This window comes from Zingiber officinale, chromosome 1A (assembly GCF_018446385.1).
Source record: "Zingiber officinale cultivar Zhangliang chromosome 1A, Zo_v1.1, whole genome shotgun sequence".
In the NCBI taxonomy this organism is placed as follows: domain Eukaryota; kingdom Viridiplantae; phylum Streptophyta; class Magnoliopsida; order Zingiberales; family Zingiberaceae; genus Zingiber; species Zingiber officinale.
The window spans coordinates 67,265,319-67,291,413 of record NC_055987.1 but is presented as its reverse complement, the minus strand read 5'-3'; the positions used below and the strand labels follow the sequence as shown (position 1 = coordinate 67,291,413).

Below are 26,095 nucleotides of genomic sequence, written 5' to 3'. Positions count from 1 at the left end.
GCATTCACATGGATCTATGGAGGTATCGATTTTTTCACTGCGTATATTTATTATTTGTCGTAAAAGATCCCTATAGAAATGTAGTTCAGATTTTTGCTAACCAAATCATGGAATAGGGTGGTGCAGGTACATGGAGTGATGGGAAACTTGTTACAAGAATTGGAAGGAACAGCCGTAGTGTTCAAGCTGTGAGGATCGAACTCTTGTTCTTGTTTGGCATTTTAATATCCTATTATTTGTTTTTCTTGTCCCTTTTTCCTGTTCTTTTCTTTTCTTATGCTGAATATACTTGTACCTTTGTGATTTAAGTGTCTCTTTTTTATTTGAATGCATTTTTTCATTTTAACCAATTGACATTTTACACAACTTTATGCAGTTGTTGTTGTTCCTGGATTTCTAGCTCTTGGTATACGTCTTATTGCCCATTGGCATTACCACAATTTAAGATATTGATTATTGGCAGAATTTATCAATTTCTCAGATATGGAGCCTGTGGAATGTCTTGATAGTATAGCACCGTTATGTTGAATGATCTTGTACTACCTGAACTTGATATACTTAGACTCAAATTGCTATTAGTAATTGGAAGCCATTTACCAGCTCCTGCTGTGTATATTCTCTTTGTTTATTGCGGATGGTACAATTTTAGACTTTGGGTTGTATCTCTATCACTTCAGGTAGTGAAGACTTTTGTTCAGTTTGGAGCCCCATCTAATATCTTGATTAATGGGAAGCCTCATCTTGGAACTGATCGACTAATTCCATTGCTACGCAACTTCCGACATCATCTAAAAGAGTTGGGTGTATGCAACATCACTTGAAGCTTGATTACTTATAGACTTGTGTGGACTATGTTCAACTTCGTTTTTGCTATTAACTTTCAATAACATCAATTTTATAAGTAGGTTGATATAAAGTTCGGCACCAAATTGAAGGATCTTATTGTAGAAAACTGTAAAGTGGCGGGAGTTAGAGTTTGTGATGCTTCAGAAAATTCTGATGATGGCAATCATGAATTATTTTGCGATGGAGTGGTTCTGGCAGTGGGTCACTCAGCACGAGATGTGTACCAAATGCTACTTCAGCATGATATAGAGTTGGTTCCCAAGGATTTTGCTGTAAGTTCATTATGTTTTTATGCCCAAACAAAGATATTTTGGAACCTTTAGGGAGGCAATAATTCTTATCCTCATGTGCCATTGATGCTTGGGTTCTGCTATGATTAGTTCACGCGTTCATTCTCTTATGTATTTAGAATTTATAATAACTTGTATGTTGATCATATAGCACTTCTTCTCAGGTTGGATTACGAATTGAACATCCACAAGAACTTATTAATAGAATTCAGGTAAGCTGACCTGTTATGTCTTGGAGCGAAGTTATATTGCTGTCACCTGTCTACTGAATGTATTGGAATCAAGTAATCATTTTCTCCCCAGAATAACATTGTTTTAAATTTATCTACATCAAGTTTGCATTAAACTATTTTTCTTTGTGAAATAATATAAAAATGAGATAACATGTAGAAAAGCAGAAACTAGTGAGTAAATCCAGTTCCTACCACAAGAGATATTGAAGTCATGATTGGTATCATTTATTTTATCTGATACACTTTTCCTCAATCAAAATAAGTAGATCACAAGGATCTGACAATAAGAACTTACGTTGGACTGTGGTTGATAGAAGTGGATATTTAATCTGCTAATGTATCATTTTTTTTGTATTTTGTATATTGATCTAGTTAACTCCTTGTATATATTGTAGTACTCTGCATTGGCTAACCAAGTCAGAAATGGTCGTGGAAGAGTACCCGTTGCAGATTACAGGCTGGTGAAGTACATCAATCTAGATAACTACAGGGCTAATGGTCTAGAAGATCCAACTCATAGTTGTTACTCATTCTGCATGTGTCCTGGTGGACAGGTACATTTTGGTTTGGTTCCTGGCGATAACATATATGTATTTTAGCAATTGAACCAATATAGATTTTGTTGAAGTGTATCCTGGCAGGTTGTTCTAACTAGCACAAATCCATTGGAACTTTGCATAAATGGCATGTCCTTCTCACGGCGTGCATCAAAGTGGGCAAATTCGGCACTAGTTGTAACAGTTTCTTCAAATGATTTTGATAGATCCCATGGTCCTCTTGCAGGTCTTGAGTTTCAGGTATAATCCACAAACTTCCAATGCGTTTCAGGATACCTTTCATTTTAATAGAGAAATTATCTGAATACTTTGAGATGCAGTCAGACTGCTACATTTTGAGCAAATGTTGTTAGTTACTAATTTAGTTATAGGTGTAGGGTCCTGTTTTTGATACTTTGACTAGATTGATTCAATGTATTAATGAAGTAACATCATCTCATTTCCCCTTCATTTGTAATGACAAGTAACATCATCTCATTTTCCCTTCATTTGTAATGACAAGCAATGCAATGCCAACTAAATTTCTTTGGCATTGAGGTTCTGATTCAACATTAATCATAAATTTAAGAGCCAGCATTACTTGAAGGTTTTACAAGAGAATGCTATAGAAATCAAAGGATAAATAAATTTCTGGAGAATTAGAGCAGAGAGTTTAATTATGACTATGGTTGCTTATTTTCTTTTTCTTTTTTCCATTTATCACATGTAGAATTCAATATCTGTGAGTTAGTCTGAGTTTCATGGATTTGTGTTTGGTTTTATGATCAGTGGACTCTACAACCACATGATACAATTCCACATCTAATGATTCAAAAAAATCTAATGATGCAGAAAAAGGGAAAATAATCTGAATTATTTTGTTCAAGTTTTAAACTATAATAATTGCAGTTTGATTTGTTATTTTGTTCAAATAGTTTGATATTTGAATTGCTCGAAAAATTAAAAGGGGTAATTGATTACTTAGTCTTTGGACAAGTCTATATGATCATTTTTGTCTATGTAATATTTACTTTTGAGATAATATCTCCACTTCTTGTCTATGTAAGGTTTCTTCTCTCAATGAGGCTAGGATTGGGCTAGTTCGGTACGGTATATCGAATTTTATATACGATACTGTATATCGTACCAAAAATTTTGGTATAAAAAAATTTGTATCAGATATTGTACCGAACATTATACTGAATGTTCGGTAGAGTATAATTACATACCCATCATACCGAAGATTTCATATGTACCGAAATCACTTTGACACTGAGAAATATAACTAATTCAGAAGTCACACAATACTCTTCATAATAACAAAGCATTAACAAATTGACAACAGACAATAAAATTTAAAAAACAGGATCAATCATTAACAACTAAAGTATTGATTACCAAAGAAAGTTCACCGTTAACAATTAATATCAACGTTTATTGATTACAATAGAAAGTTCACCAGCAACAATTAACATCAACTAAAGTATATATTGATTACAAAAGAAGTGTTTTTTCTTATCCAACAAAATTTCCTTATCCAAAAAAGCACAAAAAAAATATTTTGTAATTTGCATTAGGATCAAACCACCTTCTAAATGAATGCGAAGTGACATCTCACATCTGCTCCTTCATTGTAGTAGGCACACAACACACTTGTAGAAATAGATGCAAGATGAGGATAATAGATTGCTAATTATTTTAAGATATCCATGGATGAGAACTTTAAAATCAACATAAATGATATCCTCTCCGACTCCCGTTGCGTGACTGTGTCGACCCTATTTTCACTGTAGCAGATTTTTTAATTATTTTTTACTAGTAGTGACAGACGTTAATTCTGTATTGACTGTAGCAGTTACGAATCGTAGCTGCTGCAATGTGGTCATGATTTGCTTAATCACGTTGTAGCAACTTTGAATCCATAGTTGCTACAACACAAAGTCTGTGTTGTAGCAACTACGGACTTATAGCTGCTACAAGCCTATAAAGTCTATGTTGTAGTACGTAGCTTCTACATTTGTAGCAGCTACTTTGTGTTGTAGCAGCTATTTTGTGTTGTAGCAGCTATGTAACTTCTACAATTGTAGCAACTACTTTGTGTTGTAGCAGCTATGTAGTTGCTGCTATAATTGTAACAACTACGTTGTGTTGTAGTAGCTACGTAGCTGCTACAATTGTAGCAACTATTTTTTGTTGTATGTGTTGTAGCAGCTGTTGGAACCCCAAGGTGTTTTGATGTGATCAAACAAGTTAAGTTAGGTCTTGCGTTTGTTTAACCCTTGTGTCTAAGTGTGTAGGAGCTTAGGAACACAGGAAGTCGAGCGGAAGACGCGGCTAGTGAGAAGGACGGCACGGGGAGAGAGTCGACGGGCTCGGTGCGTCCGAGGGACGAGGTGACCGCGGAAGAGTACACCGGTGGACGAGAAGAACGTGCGCGACGTTCGAGGGACGAGAAACCGGGAAGGAAGGCTGCTCGAGGAGAAGGCCGGAACTTGGGTTCGGGTGAGCCCCATTTCGGATGGCCGAGATCACCCAAGCTAGCGGAGCCGGAGCGAACAAGATCCGGACCGAGACGAGCTGAACCGGAGGCGAAAAAGTCAACGTTGTTGACTTTGGGCTCCAGGACGCCCGGAGCCCTCCGGGGCGCCCGGAACCCTTCCGAGCGCCCGGACCTGGATTTTGACCAAGATCGCGTCAAACGCGATCTGATCATTGGGGATAGAATTTTATCCCCCCAGGGCGCTCGGAACTCCTTTCAGGCGCCCGGACCAATACTATAAATAGAGTACTGGTCTGCACATTCAGAACAACTCACTTGTAATCAATTCTTTCTGTGCTTTCAGTTGTGTTCTTTTCATTTGTGCTGTCAACGTTGTAAAGAGGCTTCTCCGCCCAGAGGAGATCATAGTGCGCTTACTTTCCTTGGATTAGCAATCTCTGATTGCAAACCAAGTAAATCTCTGGTGTATGATTTCTTTACTTAGTCTCTACTTTTTATTACAAGTGTTTATGATATAGTTGAAATTTGAGAAAGGTTCGAGTTTTATTTTGTAGGGCAATTCACCCCTCCCCTCTTGTCGGCCTCCAAAGGGACCAACAAGTGGTGCCTCCAAAGGGACCAACAAGTGGTATTAGAGCCAGGCGCTTCAGGAGGACTAACCGCCGATCGAAGCAACAAGATGGCCGGACCAAGCATCGTCCCACCAAAATTCGAGGGGAACTTCGCAGACTGGAAGCGTCGTATGGAGGTATTCCTAAGAACTGATTTCGAAATTCGGTTTATAATGAAGTATGGTTTTTTAGCTCCGACGAATCAAGATGGAAAAGAAAAAGAAGAGAGCAATTGGACAAAGAAGGAGCAGAGTGAATCTGTAGCAAATAGCCGTGCGGAATATCACCTGCTGAGTGTGTTACCACCTCAAGAGGTCAACCGCATCGGAAGCTATTCATCTGCTAAAGAACTTTGGGAGAAGTTCCTGGAACTCCATGAAGGCACATCTGAAGCGAAGCTCGCAAGAAGAGACATCCTCCGGAACAAGTTGATGAACATTCATCTGGAAAAAGGTGAGAAGGTAGTCAATCTACACGCAAAGGTAAAAGAACTGATTATTGATCTCGAGAACCTCGGAGAAACGGTAACAAATCGGGACAACATACGCTACGCACTCAACGCATTTCCCAGAACTCCAGAGTGGACGTCAATCATCGACGCCTACTACATCTCAAAGGACCTGGAGGTAAGTACATTAGAGGAATGTTTTTCTACCCATGAATTACACGAAACTAGATGTGCAGAGACATCAAAGGACACACCCCAGACTATGGCGCTGAACAATGAACCCGAGTCAGACTCCGAAGACGATCAAGAAGCATACATAGTAAGAAACTTTAAAAAGTTTTTTAGATCCAATAAATTTAAAATGCAGAATAAAAAGAATCAAAAAGGTAGAAGAAAGGTGCGGTGCTACCAGTGTCAAAAGGAGGGACACCTAAGGGAAGACTGCCCAGAACTCAAGAAGGTCAAAATGAAGACACCCAAGAAACACAACCTAAAAGCAACTTGGGACGACAGTTCTTCATCCGAATCAGAAGCTCAAGAATATGCTGGGATAACACTGATGACAAGCTACGAAGGACAAAGTACATCAGAACCCAGCATCGATGAAGGGGGAGCGACCTCAGATGGAAGTAGCGAAGCAGGGGGAGATTCAGGCTTTAAGTCTGATATGGTAAGTGAGGTATGCCTCTTACCCCCTTGATGAACTTTACTTTGGTATCAAAGCTATGACTAAATCCATGTATAAATTAGAAAATAAAAATGCCAAATTAGAAAATGAAATTTTAGAAACAAAGAGAATTTTGGCAAAATCATGTCTTATAGAGGATTTTGAAAAATTGAAAATTGAAAATGAAAAACTAAAAGAAGAAATAGAAAGATTGAAAAAATCTAATGGTTCAAATATTTCTACTTTTAGGAATTATAGAGGTTTAAATTGGTATTATAGATTTCATCAAAGTCAAATTAGAGATATATCAAAAATCAATGTACCTAGGAAATACTTGGTTAATCCTGTAGGTAGGAACCTCTACTGGGTTCCAAAAACCTGTTTAATTTAAAATTAAAATCAGACTTAGCATTTTCAGCAAGGAAATTAAACAACTAATTTCTTTATGAGACTTTGTCTAAGGAAGTGGTTGTTGCTCCAATAACCAAGAAGGCCTAGTGCCTCGCCACGACCTGGAAGCCAAGTATCGAAATGAAAAGTTTAATTGACTAACTGAAAAAACATTAATTTAAATTACTTAATGTTTTAAAAGAGTTATTCAATTTGTGTTAGAAAATATTTTAAATTTTTTTTTGACTTAGAAATTTTTTTATTATCTTAGAAATTTTTATGAAAATTGACTTAGAATTTTTTTTTTGAAAGTTATCTTAGAATTTTTTATGATAATATTGCCTTATAATTTTTCTTAAAATTAACTTAGAATTGTTTCTTATGAATATTAACTTAGAATTTTTTTTAATTAGAAATTTTTTTTTGGGAATGTTGAGATAAGTTTCAAACTTAAATTTTTTTTTATGACTGTTTTTATGTGAAAAATGTTTTTACTTAAATTTTTCTCGAAAGAAAAATTCTGAAGAGTGTCTTTACTCAGACATTTTTAAATATTTTACACTCAAAGTTTTTGTTTGAATTTACCTTAGACTTGTTTATAACCCCAATTTTTATGTGATCAAAGGGGGAGAAGTATGTTAAGTCTAGGGGGAGGTAAGATAATTTTTCATTTGAAAAATATTTGGACTTATTTGAATATAAATTGTTTTTATTGCATATGTTTACCCTAACTTAACTTGGGTTGCTCACATCAAAAAGGGGGAGATTGTTGGAACCCCAAGGTGTTTTGATGTGATCAAACAAGTTAAGTTAGGTCCTGCGTTTGTTTAACCCTTGTGTCTAAGTGTGCAGGAGCTTAGGAACACAGGAAGTCGAGCGGAAGACGCGGCTAGCAAGAAGGACGGCACGGGGAGAGAGCCGACGAGCTCGGTGCGTCCGAGAGACGAGGTGACCGCGGAAGAGTACACCGGTGGACGAGAAGAACGTGCGCGGCGTTCGAGGGACGAGAAACCGGGAAGGAAGGCTGCTCGAGGAGAAGGCCGGAACTTGGGTTCGGGTGAGCCCTATTCTGGATGGTCGAGATCACCCAAGCTAATGGAGCCGGAGCGAACAAGACCCGGACCGAGACGAGTTGAACCAGAGGCGAAAAAGTCAACGTTGTTGACTTCGGGCTCCGGGGCGCCTGGAGCAGTCCGGGGCGCCCGGAACCCTTCCGGGCGCCCGGACCTGGATTTTGACCAGGATCGCGTCAAACGCGATCTGATCGTTGGGGATAGAATTTTATCCCCCCAGGGCGCCCGGAACTCCTTTCAGGCGCTCGGACCAGTACTATAAATAGAGTACTGGTCTGCACATTCAGAACAACTCACTTGTAATCAATTCTTTCTGTGCTTTCAGTTGTGTTCTTTTCATTTGTGCTGTCAACGTTGTAAAGGGGCTTCTCCGCCCAGAGGAGATCATAGTGCGCTTACTTTCCTTGGATTAGCAATCCTCTGATTGCAAACCAAGTAAATCTCTGGTGTATGATTTCTTTACTTAGTCTCTACTTTTTATTACAAGTGTTTATGATATAGTTGAAATTCGAGAAAGGTTCGAGTTTTATTTTGTAGGGCAATTCACCCCTCCCCTCTTGCCGGCCTCCAAAGGGACCAACAGCAGCTGCGTAGCTTCTATAATTGTAGCAGCTACTTCGTGTTAAAGCAACTATTTTATGTTGTAGGACCTATGTAGCTACTACAATTATAACGGCTACTTTGTATTGTAGTAGCTACGTGGCTGCTACAATTGTAGTAGCTACTTTGTGTTATAGCAACTACGCAACTTCTACAATTGTAGCAGCTACGTAGCAGCTACCCGTATCATATCCATATCTGTATCCGATACTTCGAAAAAAATTCTAGAGTATCCATGCTACATAGATATTTAGCAATATAAATATAATTTTACTCTTCAAGTTAGACCGAAGTAGAGGTGGAAGTAGAACAAGTAGCTCTGGTACAGTCTTGAGTGGCATTTGTGGTTGTGAAAAGAAACATTATAATTCATGTTAGATTAACAATGATAAATATTATTTAAATTAATTAAATAAAAAAGCTCTACTCTTTTCAATTTTTTAATTTCCTTATATAATTCAAGGTCATCATCTGTTGGATCTTTCCAAAAACTAAACTCCTCCACTCTTAGCCAATCATTAGTGTACACCAATGCCTCTACCATTTTAGGATTCAAACTGCTCCTAAAAGGATCTACAACCCTTTTGCCCAAGTTAAAAGCGGGCTCACTAGCAACGGTTGAGCATGGAATTGCAAAAATATCCTTGGCAATAATTGAAAGGATTGGTACCTAGCTTCATTTCCTCTCCACCACTCCAAAAGATTGAAAGATTGATTAGATCGTTTTTCAATCTCATCGGCTAGGTACTTATCCACTTCATTGGATATCTCTTGAAGTTGTTTTTTTTTTTCGTTTTGTGCTTCCACATCATTAAACAATTCATCACAAAGACCACCACCACCACTAGTACCACCATCTCTACCACAACATTCTATTTGCATATTTTGACTCTCAACATTCAATATATCATTTATTCCCTTGAACTTCGTCCACAAAGTTATTAAGTTTTGTTTACCTTATCAACGAACTCTTGGACTCTTGTAGGAATACCTCCAAATTTTTTGACACTGACTTTGATCATTTGAAGTTTGTTCCTCAGGTCCAAAATATTCTCAATAAATATCTTATCCCAATTCCGCTAATACTTGTCAAACTTTAACTTCATTGTACATGCTACCTTTTCAAGAGTTGGATCTGAATCATCAATTCTCTTTCTCTCAATCTCAATTTGTAGTGCAATCATTGATTGATAAATTAATTGGGATGTACGGATTTTTGATGCACTTAGCTCCAACGTGGCTTCATCAAATTTTTTCAAGAAGTGTACAAAAGCTTTTGCATTCTCCCAATCATCAACAATTGGAGGCCCCATCCCTTCTTTACCCTCTTTATCTTTTTCATGAAAATAATTCATAAAAGGAAACCATTCTTCAACCATCCTTTCGAGCACCCTTCTATACTTTAATGCAACTTCAAGCATTTTATAAGTTTCATTCCACCTTGTTTTGACATCCATAGGTACTATTGATGTACTAGAAAACATGACTAGTATGACAAATATCCTAAATTTATTCAATCTTGATGGAGAAGAATGAATAAAAACAACTGTATTTCTTATAGCTTTAATTGATATATTAAACTCCTTCAAGCCATTCTTAACAATTAAGTATATGACACACACACACCTCGTGTAAGTATTTCTCTTCAAATAATAATGAATTTTCACTTTTCATTCTTCTTTTCAAGTAATCAATTGTGGTGTCATTAGAGGAAGCATTGCCGACTACAATTGAAAAGACTTTTTCTATCCCCCACTCTCTAAGACAAATCTCAACCATCTTGCTAATTTCTTCCCCTATATTAGTAGTGTTTTTTTGTGAAGCTAATTATTCTTTTATGTAACTTCCATTACTATCCAAAAAGTGAGCGGTCACTACCACATAATTGATGTTTTGAATGGATGTCCAAGTATCAGTTGTGATACTTACCCTTTGATCGCCAATTAAACTTTGTATCTTAGCTTTCTCAACTAAGAATAAATCATATACCATACTTGCAACTTTCTTTCGATTGGGAATTCTGAATCTTGGTTGTAATTCATGCAATAACTCTACAAATCCCTTCCCTTCGACAACCCTAGAAGGCACTTCATCGACAATCACATACCTTGTCAATTTAAACTCACATATTTTCTCATTAAAAGTATGAGGAACCAAGGCACTTGTCCCATAGTCTCATTTGTCAATGTAGGTTGACTTTCATCATTCTCACTCGCTTTGTGGAGCGGACTTGACTTACACCTCTTTATCAAGTGGTTTTTTAACCCACTAGTACTTTCGTAGGCTATTGGGACCTCAACTTTACAATATTTGCATATCCCTATTTGTTGTTAGCTCCCAACACACAACTTCGTTTTTCCTTTTTCACAATGCTCCCAAAATATACTCCTGAATTTTTTAGGTGCTATGGGAGGTTTTGATTTCGAAGAATTTCTTAATCCTTTTCGACTCGTAGATATTTGTGTTTCAGATTCTATTGTGTTTGATGTTTGGGATGAACTTGGCAGCACATTAGATTCCATCTTGGAGAAATGATAATGTTTATATGATTCTCTGTATGTGGAAATAGAGAATTTGTGATCCAAAACATAATGAGTAAATACAACATTAAATACAAAAAAGAGGAAAAAGTCGAGAAGAAAAAGTTGGATAAGAGAAATCAGGCTTTCTTGTTGAAATCCGAGAATAGACTTTGTGAAGACGATGAATACTTCAACAAATACTTCAAGTAAATCAAGGAGTGTATGCGACTTCGGGTTAGGGATCGTGAAGAGAAATAAGAAGGGAGATGAAAAGATGGTTTTGGGTTAGGTGGGTCCGTAGAGTTTTCAAGAAGAGGAAAGGAGAAGGAAATCAAAGAGGGGACTCGACCATAAAGGGAGGGGACATTGACGAGCTTAAGGTGGGGGAGGAGTGGCTTGGCTTTTTGTCTGAGTCGGCGACAAAGATGATGGAGGAGTTGGGAAAGGATTCAAAGGAAGAACTTTTATTTCGCTAATATTCCAATGCAACTTTTAAAGAATAATAAATAATTTATATTTAATCTCAATTTTGTGTGGTTAGGATTATTATCATTTTTGAATGTCAAATGTTACTTGGCCCATACAACTTTTAAGCCTAAATAAAATAATAAGTAATTTATAAAAAAATATATTGAGTATTTCGGTATATACGGAAATATTGAAAAATGGTAAATATTATACCGATACCGATATAAAAAATTTTAGTATGGTATAATGCCGTACTGAACTTTTCTGTATATAAAAAATTTTGGTATAAACGGTAAATATCGGTAAGATATATATAGTATACCAAAATTTTTAATATTTTTCCCATCCCTTGGCTACGACCGTGTGCTATGTCAATTGATATCTAAGTTGAATTCCCATTTGATGTTTGATATTATTCTATTCTCTTGCGTTGATCTATCATAATTAGGGCTGTAAACGAGCCGAGCCGAGTCGAGCTTTGGGGTGTTCAAGCTTGTTTGATAAGATAATCGAGCCGAGCCGAGCCGAGCTTAAAATGAACCAAGCTTTTGAAATGAGTGTTCAAGCTTGGCTTGGTTTATTTTTTATGAGCTTGAGCTTGTTTGAAGTTTGGCTTGAGCTTGGTTCGTTTAGATGTTATCAAGCTCTCAATTCAAGCTTGGCTTGAGCTTGGCTTGGGCTTGGTTTGAGCTTGGCTTGAGCTTGGTTTGAACTTGGTTCGTTTAGATGTTATCAAGCTCTCAATTCAAGCTTGTTTGATTGTTTGAAACTTTTAATTATTTGATTAGTTATTAAGATTGATAATTTAAATTTATTTTATTTTATTATTTATTTAGCATATTGAAAGAGTTTTATTAATAAATATGGTTCGTGAACATTGTTCACGAACATTGTTCACGAACGTTGTTCACGAACGTTAATGAGCTGAACACATATGTGTTCAAGCTTGTTTGTTTAGCTTAACGAGCTGTTCAAGCTTGTTTGTTAATTAATCTTATGTATATTGAACGAACATAAACAAGCTCTTACCAAGCCGAACACCAAGCTTGTTCACGAACGCTTGGTTCATTTACAGCCCTAATCATAATCCCTCCTAGCATTTACTCTTTGCAACCTCCTTCCACCATTTTCACTCTCAATCCATCAACAATACCCATCATCTCATCATGAAATCCCTTGTGTTATTCCTTACACTACTGTAACTTGGAAACACTTTGCATTCCTTTTGCCCAAGTTTGCTTGACATTGGATTCCTAGTTAGCGGGTTACTCAATCAACACGTACACTATCAACCATGAGACTTCTAGCTTCTTCCACTAACGTGTCACAACCCAAAGACTTCCATCCCTATATAAAGGATAGCCTCCCTATGCAGATAATATCCATCACCGCATCAAAAATCACAAATGATACTCCTAAGGGTGCACATGGCTATAACAAGCATGAATATTTAACTATTTATTTATTAATGTAGAAGAACATTAACACAGTATTCAATTTAACATGATGACTCTACTATACTCATGACATGATTGCCACAACTAGATTCTCGCTGACAACAAAGTGAATAGATCAAGTACTAAAAAAAATCAAAATGCATAAAGTGACAATCCATGCAATTAACATAAAAAAATAAATTAAATGGACTCTAATAGAAACTGTCTCTAATGTTATCGTTGAGAATCTTTGAATAAAACCATCTTATAATATTGTTCAACCTCGAAGATCCACTCAGGTATGTAAAATTGGAGGTCAAAGGAAAAGGGAAAGTGAGTAGTACAAGTGGAGAATAAGAGAAGTGCATGAAAACAAAATCATAGAAGGCGACAACATAGTTTATAGTTTATACTTTTATATTCTTGATATCATTTAATTATTACTCCTTTCTCATTATTCTTCTTAATTCGCTTCTTAATAAATTTCATTACTTCTCCTTATTTTCTCTTTTTTTTTTTCAACATTACATAAATTATAGTCTTACTTTATTCGAGAATCGATATGATTTATTAAGTGGGTGAACGACTTGCAATCCACCTATCAAAAGATGTGTCATATGTATAAAGATAAATGGCTCGTAATCCACCTGATACGAGAACACATCATATATAAATGTAAGATAAATGTAAATGACCCACAATTCACCCAAGAAGGATGCATCTTATAAGAGAATGACATGCAATTTACATGTAATGAAATTCATTATGTGTATGCACATACATACATATATAAGGTGAACGACTTGTAATTCATCCAAAATGTACCTTACATAAGAATAGGGTTAATAACCTACAATTCACCAAATAAATAAAACATTTTATGCAATTTGGCTGAAGCCTATGAACATGTGAAACAAACTTAAGAGTCCTTTTGAGCACCGAGCAAATGCTTTATAATTATAAGAATTTATTATATTTTTAATCTAGCATAAATAATCTCACAACTTTTATAAATTATAGAACTGAAGGTCTATGCCCTGTTTCTTTCTTAATTTACTTGAGAAATTATTTTCTTACAAGCTGATGAGTGCATTTCATATAGGGTTTTAATCGTAGTTTGATGCACATCTTGCCCCATTTTATATGCACATATTTTATGTTTTTATCTCTTTGTACTTCATTTTGATACTTTTATAGTTCGGAGAATTGCTTTGCTTGTTTTCATTGATAAGACATGAATTTAGAGCAAAAATAGAGCATAAATCTCTTGAAACGTAAAGTTGGAGCAAGGAGCATGCTCTGGCCATGTCCCATAAAACGAGCGTGCTCCTATGGCCAAGAAAGATGATGAATGGAGCGGAAAAAGGCTTAACACGGACTAAACATGTCTCATCATCGAGCCGAACACACGAAGCATACATAAAGAAAAAGGCTTTCAAAAGACTTTCCAAATGAAGTTTTAATCAAGGAACACGCTCCAGTCGTATCCCATGACACGAGCGTGTTTGTACGGACGAAATCGGGCATAAAACAGTGCTAAAATGGAGCCGACATCTTCCACCACGACTTGGCCATGTTGGTGGGCACGACCATGTCAATTTTGCCTATTTTCCCGAGCCTACCATGGGTGGCCGTGCTAGCCGCCATGGGTCGTGTCAGCCTCTAGCCCAAAACTGCAGACCAATCTTCGAACGACCACTAGATATGAGTTGTCTATTGACACCTACATTCATTTCTTATTGTATCACTAATCTGAATACGAGTTGTCTATTGACACAATCCATAACTAACAAGAGCTACCATAAGAAAATCCCAATCAACCATGTCAAAAGCCTTTCTCAAGTCAACCTTGATCATGTATTGAGGAGAAATCTGCTTCTGTAAGAGTTCTTGTGCTAAATTGATATTCTTGCCAATAGATCGATCTCGAACAAAAGCCGCCTGTGCTGGATTCAACAAACTCCCCATAACTCCACTTACCCGCCTAATCATAACCTTGGAGATCACCTTGTAGAAAATTGTACAACATGAGATTGTCCTATAATCATTCACTCACATGGCGTGAGCCGATTTTAGTACTAATGCTATTAAAGTGTGGTTCCATTGTTTGAGCAAATGACCATGCTGAAAAGCTCCAGCATTGCAGCAATGAAATCTGCCTCTACCGTATCCCACGTTGAGGTATAGAATTTGACATTGTAGCCATCCATGCCAGGAGCCTTATCACTCCCCAATATGAAACAAAGCAGCCTGAATTTCTTCAACAGTGACAAGCTTGATCAGGTTTGCAGATTGCCTTGGCATTAGGCGCTGCCCAAGCAGCCCTTTGCTATGCAGCGGAGCACATAGCCCCTTCTTGCCCAGTAGTCCACTGAAATACTGCTCAAACTCCTCAACCTCCACAAGACTGGAGGTCTGCTTCTGGACTGCTGGGTGATGACAACAATGACATTCCTTCGGTTGTTGTGCTTCACCAAGTCATGGAAGAAATGGGTGCAGCGATCACTGCTCTTGAGGTAAGCACACCTAGCCCGCTGTTGGTAGAACAACTTTTCGGCCTTTGCAAGTAACGTGGTATGTCGTCTTAGCAAGCTATAGTTCCCCTGCAGTTCACCCCCATCAAGTAGGGTGCGTTGGGCTATCTCCAACTCCTCGTTTTCCCTCTTAGCTTGCTCGGAGATATGACGGAAGTGGAGCTTGTCTAGCTGTCGCAGCTGGCCCTTTAGATGAGTAAGCTTAGTTTTGAGGTTGAATTGTGCAGTGCCAAGGACCGACACGTCTCAAGAATCCGCAACCAAACTTCGAAAGCCCCCCATGTAGGCTCCACATGTTGTAGAATTTGAATGCCCTTCGAGGAACACAATCCGAACAAGTGTAGAGACAATCCCACAAGAATGATAGGATAAGCACCTAGGGTCATGAACTCTGCAAAATTATTGTAATCTGCCAATAACCTATGTGAATTAACAAGTCACGATCAAGCTTGCAAGAGACCATACTATTCGTCCAGTTTAACACATGATACTCACTTAGAACACGTACACCTAGACCATTCGTCCAGTTTAATGCATGGTACTCACTTAGAACACGTACGCCTAGCCTTGTCCTTGAGATCCTTAAGATTAGAAAGTTTTTTTTTTGATAATTTGAAAAAGTGCTCTTCCTTACAACCCTATGTCCTCTTCCTTGAATTTATTATCTTTGTAGAGGGCATTTTGATAAAAGGAAATTAAGGTAACCTAGCTTGAAACCTATATCCTTTAGGAGGCCTATTATAGGTACTTCAATCTATAGGTACTTCAATCAAGATTGAGTGCTATCACGACTATTATACCAAACTGCTTTAAAAAAGAAAAGTTTCAATGATCTAAATTTTCCTCTAACGTTTTAGGAGATTAAGGAAAGGATGACTAAGACCCTATTCTTAGACATTTTGACCTCTTTAAACCTCATTCTTTTGATTTGTTTGAGGTAGGAACAGGAGAAACTCTAAGTCAATAAGAGTATCCAACTGTATTTTTTAGCGAAAAACTCACCTTGAAACTTGACTCATTACAAAGAGGTTTACGTTACCATCTAAGCCTTAAACATTGATGTTACCTTCTACTGCCTTATGAATTCATCATCCATTCTTACCACAATACACTAAGTTTCATTCTGTTTTAGAAGAAGCTAAGTGTAGACATGCTAGATGAATTGCATTCCTTAGGAATACACTCTTGTTTTAAAACATTGACTTGGCATGAACAACAAACTTACGGATGTGCTGGGCTGTATTGTAGCCACATTATACACTATAAACATGACAATAGTGGGATTTGATTGATTTTAGGAAGAACACATTTCTTCTCTCAACTTTGGGATAATTTTTCAAGATGTTCAAGATGGAGACCATCGTGAATTGGATGACTTTATGATAAGAGATGGTTGCAATTTATTATTATTATTATTATTTTTGAAGACAATACATTTTATTTTGTGTAATAAGTCCAACGATGCATCATAAGTGTTAGGGAATTTTTTTGACCTAGGTTATTTACATCTATATTTTTAGATAAGAGCGTAAAATTTGTTATCTATTTTTGTAAAACTTTGTGGAAGTTATATGAGACATAGCTTAAGTGGTTGACTGTTTTTCACCCAAACTGATGGATAGATAGAGGTTGTCAACTGCAATTTAGGAAACTTTCTTAGATGTCAAGTGGGCAATAAATAGGTATTTGGGATTCTATTTTGCCATATACCAAATTTGCTTACAACAATTTAGTAAACCAGTCTACTGGTAGAAGTTCACTCAAAGTCGTATATGGGTCAAAAGCTCGTCTACCTATTGACCTAGTTTTTTTACCTACCATTTCCCATTCATTTGATTCAGCTGAGATCTTTACTAAGCTAAGATAGTAGAGAGATTCATGCCAATGCTTAAACATAAAGTATAAAATTCAACATAATGCATCTCGTAACTTGAAGGATTTTACTGTAGGGGACTTTGTGATTGTCAGCAAATGTTCTAAAGAATCGTTCAAGAACTTCATAGGAAATAGGTAAATATATATAAGAGGTTATACCTCAAAAGACACCCAACAACATACAAATCAAGAGCTAGTAGTAGCAATTAACCTCTAACATGAGGTATTCGCTACCATCAACCCACATTTTCAACCACCCAATCCACTCAAATAAGCATTACAATCACTCAACACATAACATACTCATTGCAAGTCCACAAAGCGATACACATGTATCTGGATCTTGTGAAACATCCTATCAACATCTGGAGCAACTCCATCAAACTGGCACCGAGTGCGAGCTTCGCACAAGACATAGATCATACTCAAAACCCCAAGATGCCTCGCCTTCATTTTCCTTTTGCCTCCGTTGTAATGCTGCCATAATATCTAAAAAATCCCATCTGTTGTTCGAACATCATGTGTAAGTTCCAACCATTGCTTCACCTTGTCCCATAGTGCACGAGTGATGGAACACTCAAAGAATAGATGCCCGTTAGACTCATCTTGCCGTCGGTAGAGCACACACTCTTTGTTTGGATCATATGACATCCTGTCCGTTGTTCGTAACTGCCTATGTGCAAGTAACCATATAATGAATTGATGCTTTGGCATGATTTCAGGCCTCCACACCATCGAACCCAAGCCTCTATCGGTGGTCCTCTTGGTTTGAAAACAAATCATACACAAGTGCAATCCCTTTCTTCTCCTCCGCAAACCACCCAATCATCTCCATGTTGTCCGCCCCTTGCTCATTAGATTTCTGTAGGAGGTTGTTGCGTAGATCCACCAATCTCTTCATAAGAGCAGAGTCTGAAGCTTTGGCCTCTCATTGCCAAAAATCAGCCCCCTTGATGTAGTGGTGATGCACCCAACTCACCCAAAGAGAGTCCATCTTGGATTGAATGCCCCATAACGTTTTGCTTAGTAGAGCATAATTCCAAGCATGTAGGTCACAAATTCCATATCCACCATCCTGCTTAGAAAGACAAACTATGGCCCATGATTTCGCGGGATGCTTGGAGGGCCATACAAACATCCAATATATAGCTTTAATCTTCTCAATCACACCACTAGGGATAGGAAGCATAGAGAGCCAAAAGCATTCCACCCCTTGAATAACCTACCTAACCAATTCCAATCAACTCGCATATGATAGTGTATGTTTCAGCCAAGCATTTATCTTTGTTTTGATAGCATCAAGTAAGGGCCCATAATTTGCAATCCTCAACTTCTCTACCGTAAGTGGAATTCCTAAGTACCGAAAGGGGAAAGTGCCTTCTTGAAACCCAATGATTTGTAATAATTGGACCTTCATTGTGTTGTCAATTCCTACCATATACACATGATACTTAAAAGGATTGGCCTTTAGCCCCACCTCATTCCCAAAGTCCTCTAAACAGCCTACTAACATTCTTATGGAGGTTTCATCTGCCCGAGCAAACAATATCAAATCATCAGCATATGCTAAGTAAGTGATCCCAATCTCCTTGCACATAGGGTGGAAGTGAAAAGATGACAGTAATGAATAAATGAAGCCTCTTAAATTCTTCTTGACAATACCTCAATGTACAAACCAAAAAGCATGAGCGAAAGGGGGTCACCTTGCTGTAGTCCACGCTGTCCACTAAAAAAATCCATGAAGGCTACAATTTAATGATATAGAATAGGAGACCGTGGTGACACATTCCTTAATCCAATTTTGATATTAATAGGAAAAACCAAAACCAACAAGCGCCGATATGAGGAAGTCCCAATTCACCATATCAAAAGCTTTTTTCAAATCCACTTTAATTATACACCTTGGTGATATTCTTTTGCGTGCATACTTCCGAAGGAGCTCGTGTAAATTGATGTTATCGCCTATAGATCGCCATTGCACAAAAGCCACCTAGGCCGGATTCAAAAGATATCCCAAAACCATAGCAAGTCGGTCAACCAATACTTTAGCTATTGTAGAAGACATTGTAATAAGAGATTGGCCAATAATCTGTAACTCTCGGTGAGTGATCCTCCTTTGGTATTAAAGATATCATCAAGTGGTTTCATTGTTTTAGCAACTCTCCGGATTAAAAGAACTCTTGTACCGTTGCGAAGAAATCCGATCCAATAATATCCCAAGAGGATAGCCATTTGGTTTCGGAGCCTTATCACTCCCAATATCAAAGAGGGCCGCTCAAATTTCTTCTACCTCTACCGGCCTACATAATCCAATGCCTGGCCATTAGTTAGCCACCTCCCAGGGACTGCATCACTGTCACAAGGGCTACATTGCTATGTTTGTCCGAGCAAGGAGTGAAAGTAATCCACAAATTCCTCTACCACCTTTGCTAAACTACTTGTTTGATCCCCATTCCGCTTGGTAAGTTGGATTAAGCACTCCGTGGACAGATTTGTCATTGTGAGCATTTTCATCCCGAAGTTGCGGCTCATTCTGATTCTGAACAGCTTCTTGGGAAGTAGCGACAGCTTGGTTTTTAGTGAGTTGTTCCATTCTTTAGCTCCTAGACCTTCTTTGCCCTTTCCGAGATATGCCCAAAATGTAGCTTGTTAAGTTCCCTTAACCTACCTTTCAACTGAGCCATCTTCACCTTAAGCATAAATTGGGTAGTCCCTAAGACCGGTGCCGCCCAAGACTCCACCACCACCTTGTTGAAATTCCCGTGCAACGTCCACATTTTGAGGAACTTAAAAGGCCTGTTCATAGCTCGATCCTTCGTAAGGGTGTCCACAATACCACAAGTGGTCTGAGAGGCATTCAGGAGGAATGAACTTTGCATAAGTATCACAATCCACCATCAACCAGTGTGAATTTATCAAAACTCTATCCAACTTACAAGAAATCGTACCATTGGTCCATATGAGCCGACATCCAATGGAGCGAAGGTCTACCAAGCCACATACTTGGGCAAAAATTTGAAGATCTTTCATTTCATAATTGATAACTGGAGAACCCCCTTTCTCGTGTCTTATAATATTGAGTTGAAATCTCCCATGATCATCCACGACTCTGAGGTAGTCCCACCAAGCTCTGTTTCCCATATTGGTCTCCGAGAGACAATAGAATGCAGTCCGTAAACAAAGGAAACCAAGAAAGCTCACATGGTAATGAATATATTGATTAGTCATTGTGATAATATTCATATCAACTCTCTGTAAATCCCAAAAGAGCAACACATGTTCCACGATTAGACATACTAAAATTATGAGCATGTCCCATACTTGAGAAACGCCTCTGCATAATAGGTTGGAGAGAATCCTCCGTGAGCTTCGTTTCAAATAATGCCAACACCTGTATATCCTTGTGCTTGAGGAGATGTTGTACCCCCATGTTTAAGGGACTTGTGAAAGCCTCTAATGTTCCAAGCGGCAACCTTCATTTGACACCTCCCGTGCGAGCTGTTGGACCCGTAGTTGTCTATTGCTTTGCATATGTGTTGAAGCTCTAGGCATGGTCGTGCCTACTGTAACATTGCTGGCTGATTCGATCGAGGAGGACGTTGAGGCCAAAGTCTCCGATGCATTCGATGATCAAGAAGTCAGTGTCGTAGTCTGAGATGCCCCATTACTTGATTCTTGTGACCCTTTGGCCACTGATATGGCAGAGGCTCCCAAGCTATTCGAGTCCTCCGATTTGCTAGCCATCACTTCATCTTTTTGTGATTGCTAAGAAATCGCAGCCTGTGCCCTTTGAATAGTATCATGAGGAGCCAGGCGAGTCACAACCTCAATCAGGACCAGGATGGGTGCCACCACAATTGCCAAGTTATTTGTATCTATAACCTCCTATTCTCCTTCATTCCGTACACCACTTGTTAGCCTCCATGCCTACCTAGTACGCTGCCTATACCTTGAATGTCTACGATCCCTCGCAGATTGAGAACGCTGTCTTTTGGGTTGGTTGTGATTCGGATCCACAGCTGTACCTCCTTGGGTTCGGTTAGCACTTTGGCCGGCTAGAACATCTCCCTCGTAGCAAACATCTTTCCGGTGTCAAATCCTATGACATTCTTCACATAAATTTGGCATAGTCTCATATATAATTTCTAAGTCAATTTGAACCCTCGTATGTAGAGTGATAGGGACACTTGTGACCTGCTCATCGATTATCGAGACTTCCACCAAAAGTCGTGCAAAGGTCAATCTTTCTCGTATCCTTGTTAATTTGTCCGTTTAAAGTGCTCTATCAATCTCCGAGCCTATCAAACTCAATACTTTTGAGGACCAACAATCTAGGGGAAGACCATGAATCTGTACCCATGCTGTAATGAACCTCTCGTCTTCATTGTACAGAAAATAACTTGGCATGTGCTTTAAAAATATTCAAAAGCAAAATAAGGCCCTCCGAGTAAGACTTTCTTCCTATCTTGCAGCGTCTCAAGTCTATAAACTATCCAACCACTCTTGTGCATAAAGAATTTGTAGGGAACCCTCCATCTGCGAGCCACCACCTCCACTCCATCTCGTCTTGGGTGTCTTCCCATAAAACAACCCACGAAGCAGTATCCAATCGAGTCCTCCACTGTTTCAATGTCTTCATATCCGAATTGTAACCTCTTCCTTGTGGCCACATGTTGCAAATGTGTAGCCATTATCTTCTTGTGATTGTCCTTGAAGAGACCAGCCCAAGACTTACTCTGTTCATTAGATCGATCAGCCCCTTCTTCCGCAATTGGAGTATTGCCCATCCGCGCCTCTGCTCCCATCTGAATTCCATCCTCACCATTAATTTGTTCAGTACCTGCTGTCCATTGTACATTTACCTCAGCTTCCCCCTCAGCATTTCGAGCAGCCTCTTCTTCATTATTGTTATGTGTTACATCATCATTCCCGATTCTTTGAGCAACTGTAACAGCAACTTGATGAGCCACATCATTAACTTGAGAAGCCACATCATCACTTTGCCTTGTGTTCACATCTGTTGTGGGTGGACATGTGGTATTCGAAGCTACCAATGGAGGGGCCACTCCCATTAGCACTTCCATATCATTGACTCCATTAATTCCATTGGCTCCCATATTTGGGTCCAACGTATCATTGACTCCATTAATTCCATTGACTGCCATATTTGGGTCCACCATATCATTGACTCCATTAATTCCATTGGTTGCCATATTTGGGTCCTCCAGTTTTTTATTCGTTTTCCTTGGTTGACTCAGGAGATTGATTGAGTCCCTGTTTTTTTTCCTCTTCGCCATTGGTAAGAAACCAATTGATGACCGTCCAAACTGGGAAAGTGGTCCCAGCCGAGCCTCAAAGGGAAATTGCCACCCAAAACAAATCAATCAGTATATGGACAATTAATGCAGGCAATTGATGTTAATTATTGCAGCCAAATCACTTCCTTTTCTGCAGAGAAGAAGATGCTTACCACTTCAAGAACTTCATGCTTGCTCCTTTAGTCGCTTTTAACTTGTGATAAAGATTGGTATTATTGACTTGCTACCTTTTCGAGGGACATTCTGAGTCTTTCTATTTATTTGTTAATTTGTCTAAAGGTCATATAATACCAGCTCTTGCACTCTCACCTGTGGCACCACCCACCTTCAGTTCCAACTCATTATGGATGCAAACGATAATAGCACCTTGTGGAAACACCCAAAGGTACTTAGTGCATTGGCAAGGATTTCCAGAGATCAACAACACCTAGATTACTGAACACGAGTTTTGACATTGTGCTTCCAAGTTACTTGAAGCTATGAAGCAGTAACCGTTTGCTCTGCCTACAGAGGTGTCTCCACTTTGCACCTATGTTTGACATCAAAAGCCTGATTCAACGAGTGTCTTCTTCTCACTTGATAGAGTTACTTCTTTTTGCACGGAAGAAAGATGTAGAAAAGTGGGGGCGACAATTTGAATTTTAAAATTTCAATTTCAAGTTGTAATAATTTCAATTTGATTTGTTATTTTTTCAAGTAGTTTGATATTTTAATTGGTAGTAAAATTAATAGGGGCAATTGTTTAATTAATCTTTAGATCAAGTGAATATAAAGGTCTTGTCTTTTGAGAAAATAATATCTCACTTTTTCTCACTTTGTGTGATGTTAGGATTTTTGCCGCATGCTATGCCATCTAAAGTTGTCAAATTATTGGATCTATATGACTAGTTTGTGTTGGAACAGGGATGTGAACTTGCAATCTAAATGCTTGTTAAAGAGTGGTTATTTTGATATGTGTTACCCTTTGTATCACATAGTTACTTTGACAAGATGTCATGATAGTAACCCTGTAATGATATTAACCTTTTGTGACATGTTTTCTAATTCCATATGAAGTCATCACATGGTTTGGATACATTGATGATGGCTTTTATGCTGCTTGTTTTGTGGAAGCTAGTTTGTTTCTTTTTCAGTAACCAGATAGATTTAATATCAATTCGTTGAAACTGTTATTTAAATTAGAGGGAGTTTGAAAGAAGGGCAGCTATAATGGGAGGTGGAAATTTTGTGGTCCCTGTGCAAACTGTCCCTGATTTTCTTGCCAATAAATTGTCAGGTAACAATAAAGTTTTACATTTTTATTATTTATAACTTTTGTAGCTGATTTGGCTCTCTTCCCAGAAACATCTCTACCACCATCAAGCTACCGCATGGGTGTTCGTGCATCAAACCTTCATGAGCTCTTCCCATCTCACATCACAGAAGCTTTGCAGCATTCAATACTAATGTTTAATAAAGAGGTTTCCATTGCTAATCTACTTTTTGTGATCACGGTGGTGATTGTAGAAGCAATTTTAAACTCACTGAATTGGTTTGATTCAATGAATTCAGCTACCAGGCTTCATATCCAAAGATGCTCTCCTTCATGGTGTAGAGGTAATGTAAATTTCCTTTGTTAAACATAGTATTGCATCTCCTCCTAAACAAGCGTCAATTATTCCCTGTAATTTTCCAGCTTATTTGGTGGGATCATCATACCATTGTTTAGTCTCGCTAAAATGATAAGTTGATAATATTAGCCACTGAGATCATTAACACCATTTTAAGGATTTCTTTTCCTCATAATTTTTTTCTCTATTTTTTCTTCAACCATTAATCATAATCCATTTCCCTTGTTTAATAGACCACCGGAATTCTCTTTTGGTGGGCATAATCATGTTAAACTTCAAATTTTACATTTTTATGTTTGTCATCACAATTGTGACACCCACAACTTTTTCTAGTTGTCTGATCAATTCTACGTTAAATAAATAATGTTCTCTCCTTGTTTTCATACTACCCTTCAGTTCAAGTAAAGTCAGATGTGCAAACGTAACTTCCCTTTTAAGGAGCTCATGGCATTCATCTATTGTTGGTATTGCACTTTTACACTTTTTGTTTCATAATAATTTGTTTTCCAAAACATTTGAGATGGAGAAAAAGTGAAAACAGAGAGCTCTTGGAGCTTCTAAAATTTGAAGGAGATTGAGAAATTTAAATATACTTTTTTACATAAAGTTGGCTTTGTAAAGTGAATTTATTGAAAGTATTGCGTGCAAATGGGAATGAGTTATGTGCGACGCACGAGTGGTATTGCACGTGATTCACTGCATTGCATTGTGCATGGTGTGTTACACATGATCACTTTGCACTTTGTATCATCATCAATTGTGTTGAATCACCCTCCACCTCAATCACCATGTAGGATTGCCAATCCATGTGTGAGTTCCACGTTTGCAGTCCAGCTTTCTAAGCCCAAGAGATTCAACCTGGTAAACCCTAAATCCTAAGGAAAGCAACTGGGTTCTTTGGGATGATTAATTGTATGACTTGGTAGTAAATCATCATTTTGATCCACTGGCAGTCAATTTCTATGACAATCATACCAAAACAAATAATATCCTCATCCTCATGGCTGATCATACTTTGAAAATTATCTTCAGATGATAATCCATTATGCTGATATCTACATGCTGCCTATGACCATTTTCATGTGGTTTCAGACAAGAACCAGTTCTCCTGTTCAGATCTGCCGCCACATAGAGACTTACGAGAGCACGACGCTGAAAGGGTTGTACCCAGTAGGTGAAGGAGCAGGCTATGCAGGTGGCATTGTCAGTGCCGCTGTTGATGGTATGTATTGTGGTTTTGCAGTAGCTAAGACTCTTGGCTTGTGCCAAGGTGACATAGAATCACTCCTGGGCAAAGCACAGAAAAACACAGGGTTTGTAAAGTACTGAATCAATATTCAATGCTTCTCAAAGAGGAACCACCCGAAATGTTTTCCTATACAGAAGGTGAAAGTTTCTGACTGGGAATGCTTTTTTTTTCTTTGATAAAATTTATTAACTGATTGTTTTGAGAATTTGTGATTTCTACAGAGAGGTTGTGGTGCTGATTGCTTCAAAATAGGAGCTATATTCCCAAGGATTTGCCAGTTAAGGCATCATCATCTTTTCCAACAAATATTCAAGAAACTGCTCTGGGATTGTTTAAATTGAAAATGTGGTAAATCTCAAACAGTCTTGATATTGTATTGGAGTCGACCATTGTTTCTTTTTTGGCATTTTACTAAACTGTGCTCTTGAAGTTTGATGTTTACTAAACGGTTCACTCTTGATATTTATTCAAGGTGTATTGCCATGGATACAGTAATATATATATATATATATATATATATATATATATATATATATATATATATATATATATATATATATATATTAGGGATTTATGGAGGCTTTTTTTTGAAATTATTAGGGATTTATGGAGGCTTTTTTTTGAAATTTTTAATTAGCCTTTCTATGTTTTACGGGGATAAACAGATAAGAAGAAAGTCAAGGAAATGTTTTTTTTTTTTCTAAATTCATTTTATTGTTTTTACTCTCACCTATATTCTTCCACCCCCGTCTCTACGTTTCTTCCTCACTCTTGCGGCGCTTTTGTTGCATTTAGGATTGGTGCCATCCAATTGTTGGTGTTGCCCCTCTGTCAATACGAGCAAGCCAACGTCGGCACTGCACCCCTCCCCTTGGGCCAACAGTTGTCT

General features: G+C 38.0%; 1 protein-coding gene across 1 annotated transcript in view; it reads left to right on the top strand.

The window, feature by feature from the left end:
- Positions 1-25,677, top strand: part of LOC122025877 (uncharacterized protein Cbei_0202-like) — a 33,557-nt gene extending 7,880 nt beyond the window's left edge. Inside the window, exons 4-14 of the mRNA XM_042584694.1 lie at positions 117-188; positions 678-803; positions 906-1,118; positions 1,301-1,348; positions 1,765-1,923; positions 2,011-2,166; positions 23,530-23,623; positions 23,689-23,807; positions 23,899-23,943; positions 25,050-25,343; positions 25,428-25,677. Coding sequence (XP_042440628.1) covers positions 117-188; positions 678-803; positions 906-1,118; positions 1,301-1,348; positions 1,765-1,923; positions 2,011-2,166; positions 23,530-23,623; positions 23,689-23,807; positions 23,899-23,943; positions 25,050-25,286 — 1,269 coding nt within the window. The 3' untranslated portion in view covers positions 25,287-25,343; positions 25,428-25,677. The remainder of the gene's footprint in view (positions 1-116; positions 189-677; positions 804-905; positions 1,119-1,300; positions 1,349-1,764; positions 1,924-2,010; positions 2,167-23,529; positions 23,624-23,688; positions 23,808-23,898; positions 23,944-25,049; positions 25,344-25,427) is intronic.
- Positions 25,678-26,095: the final 418 nt, after the last annotated feature.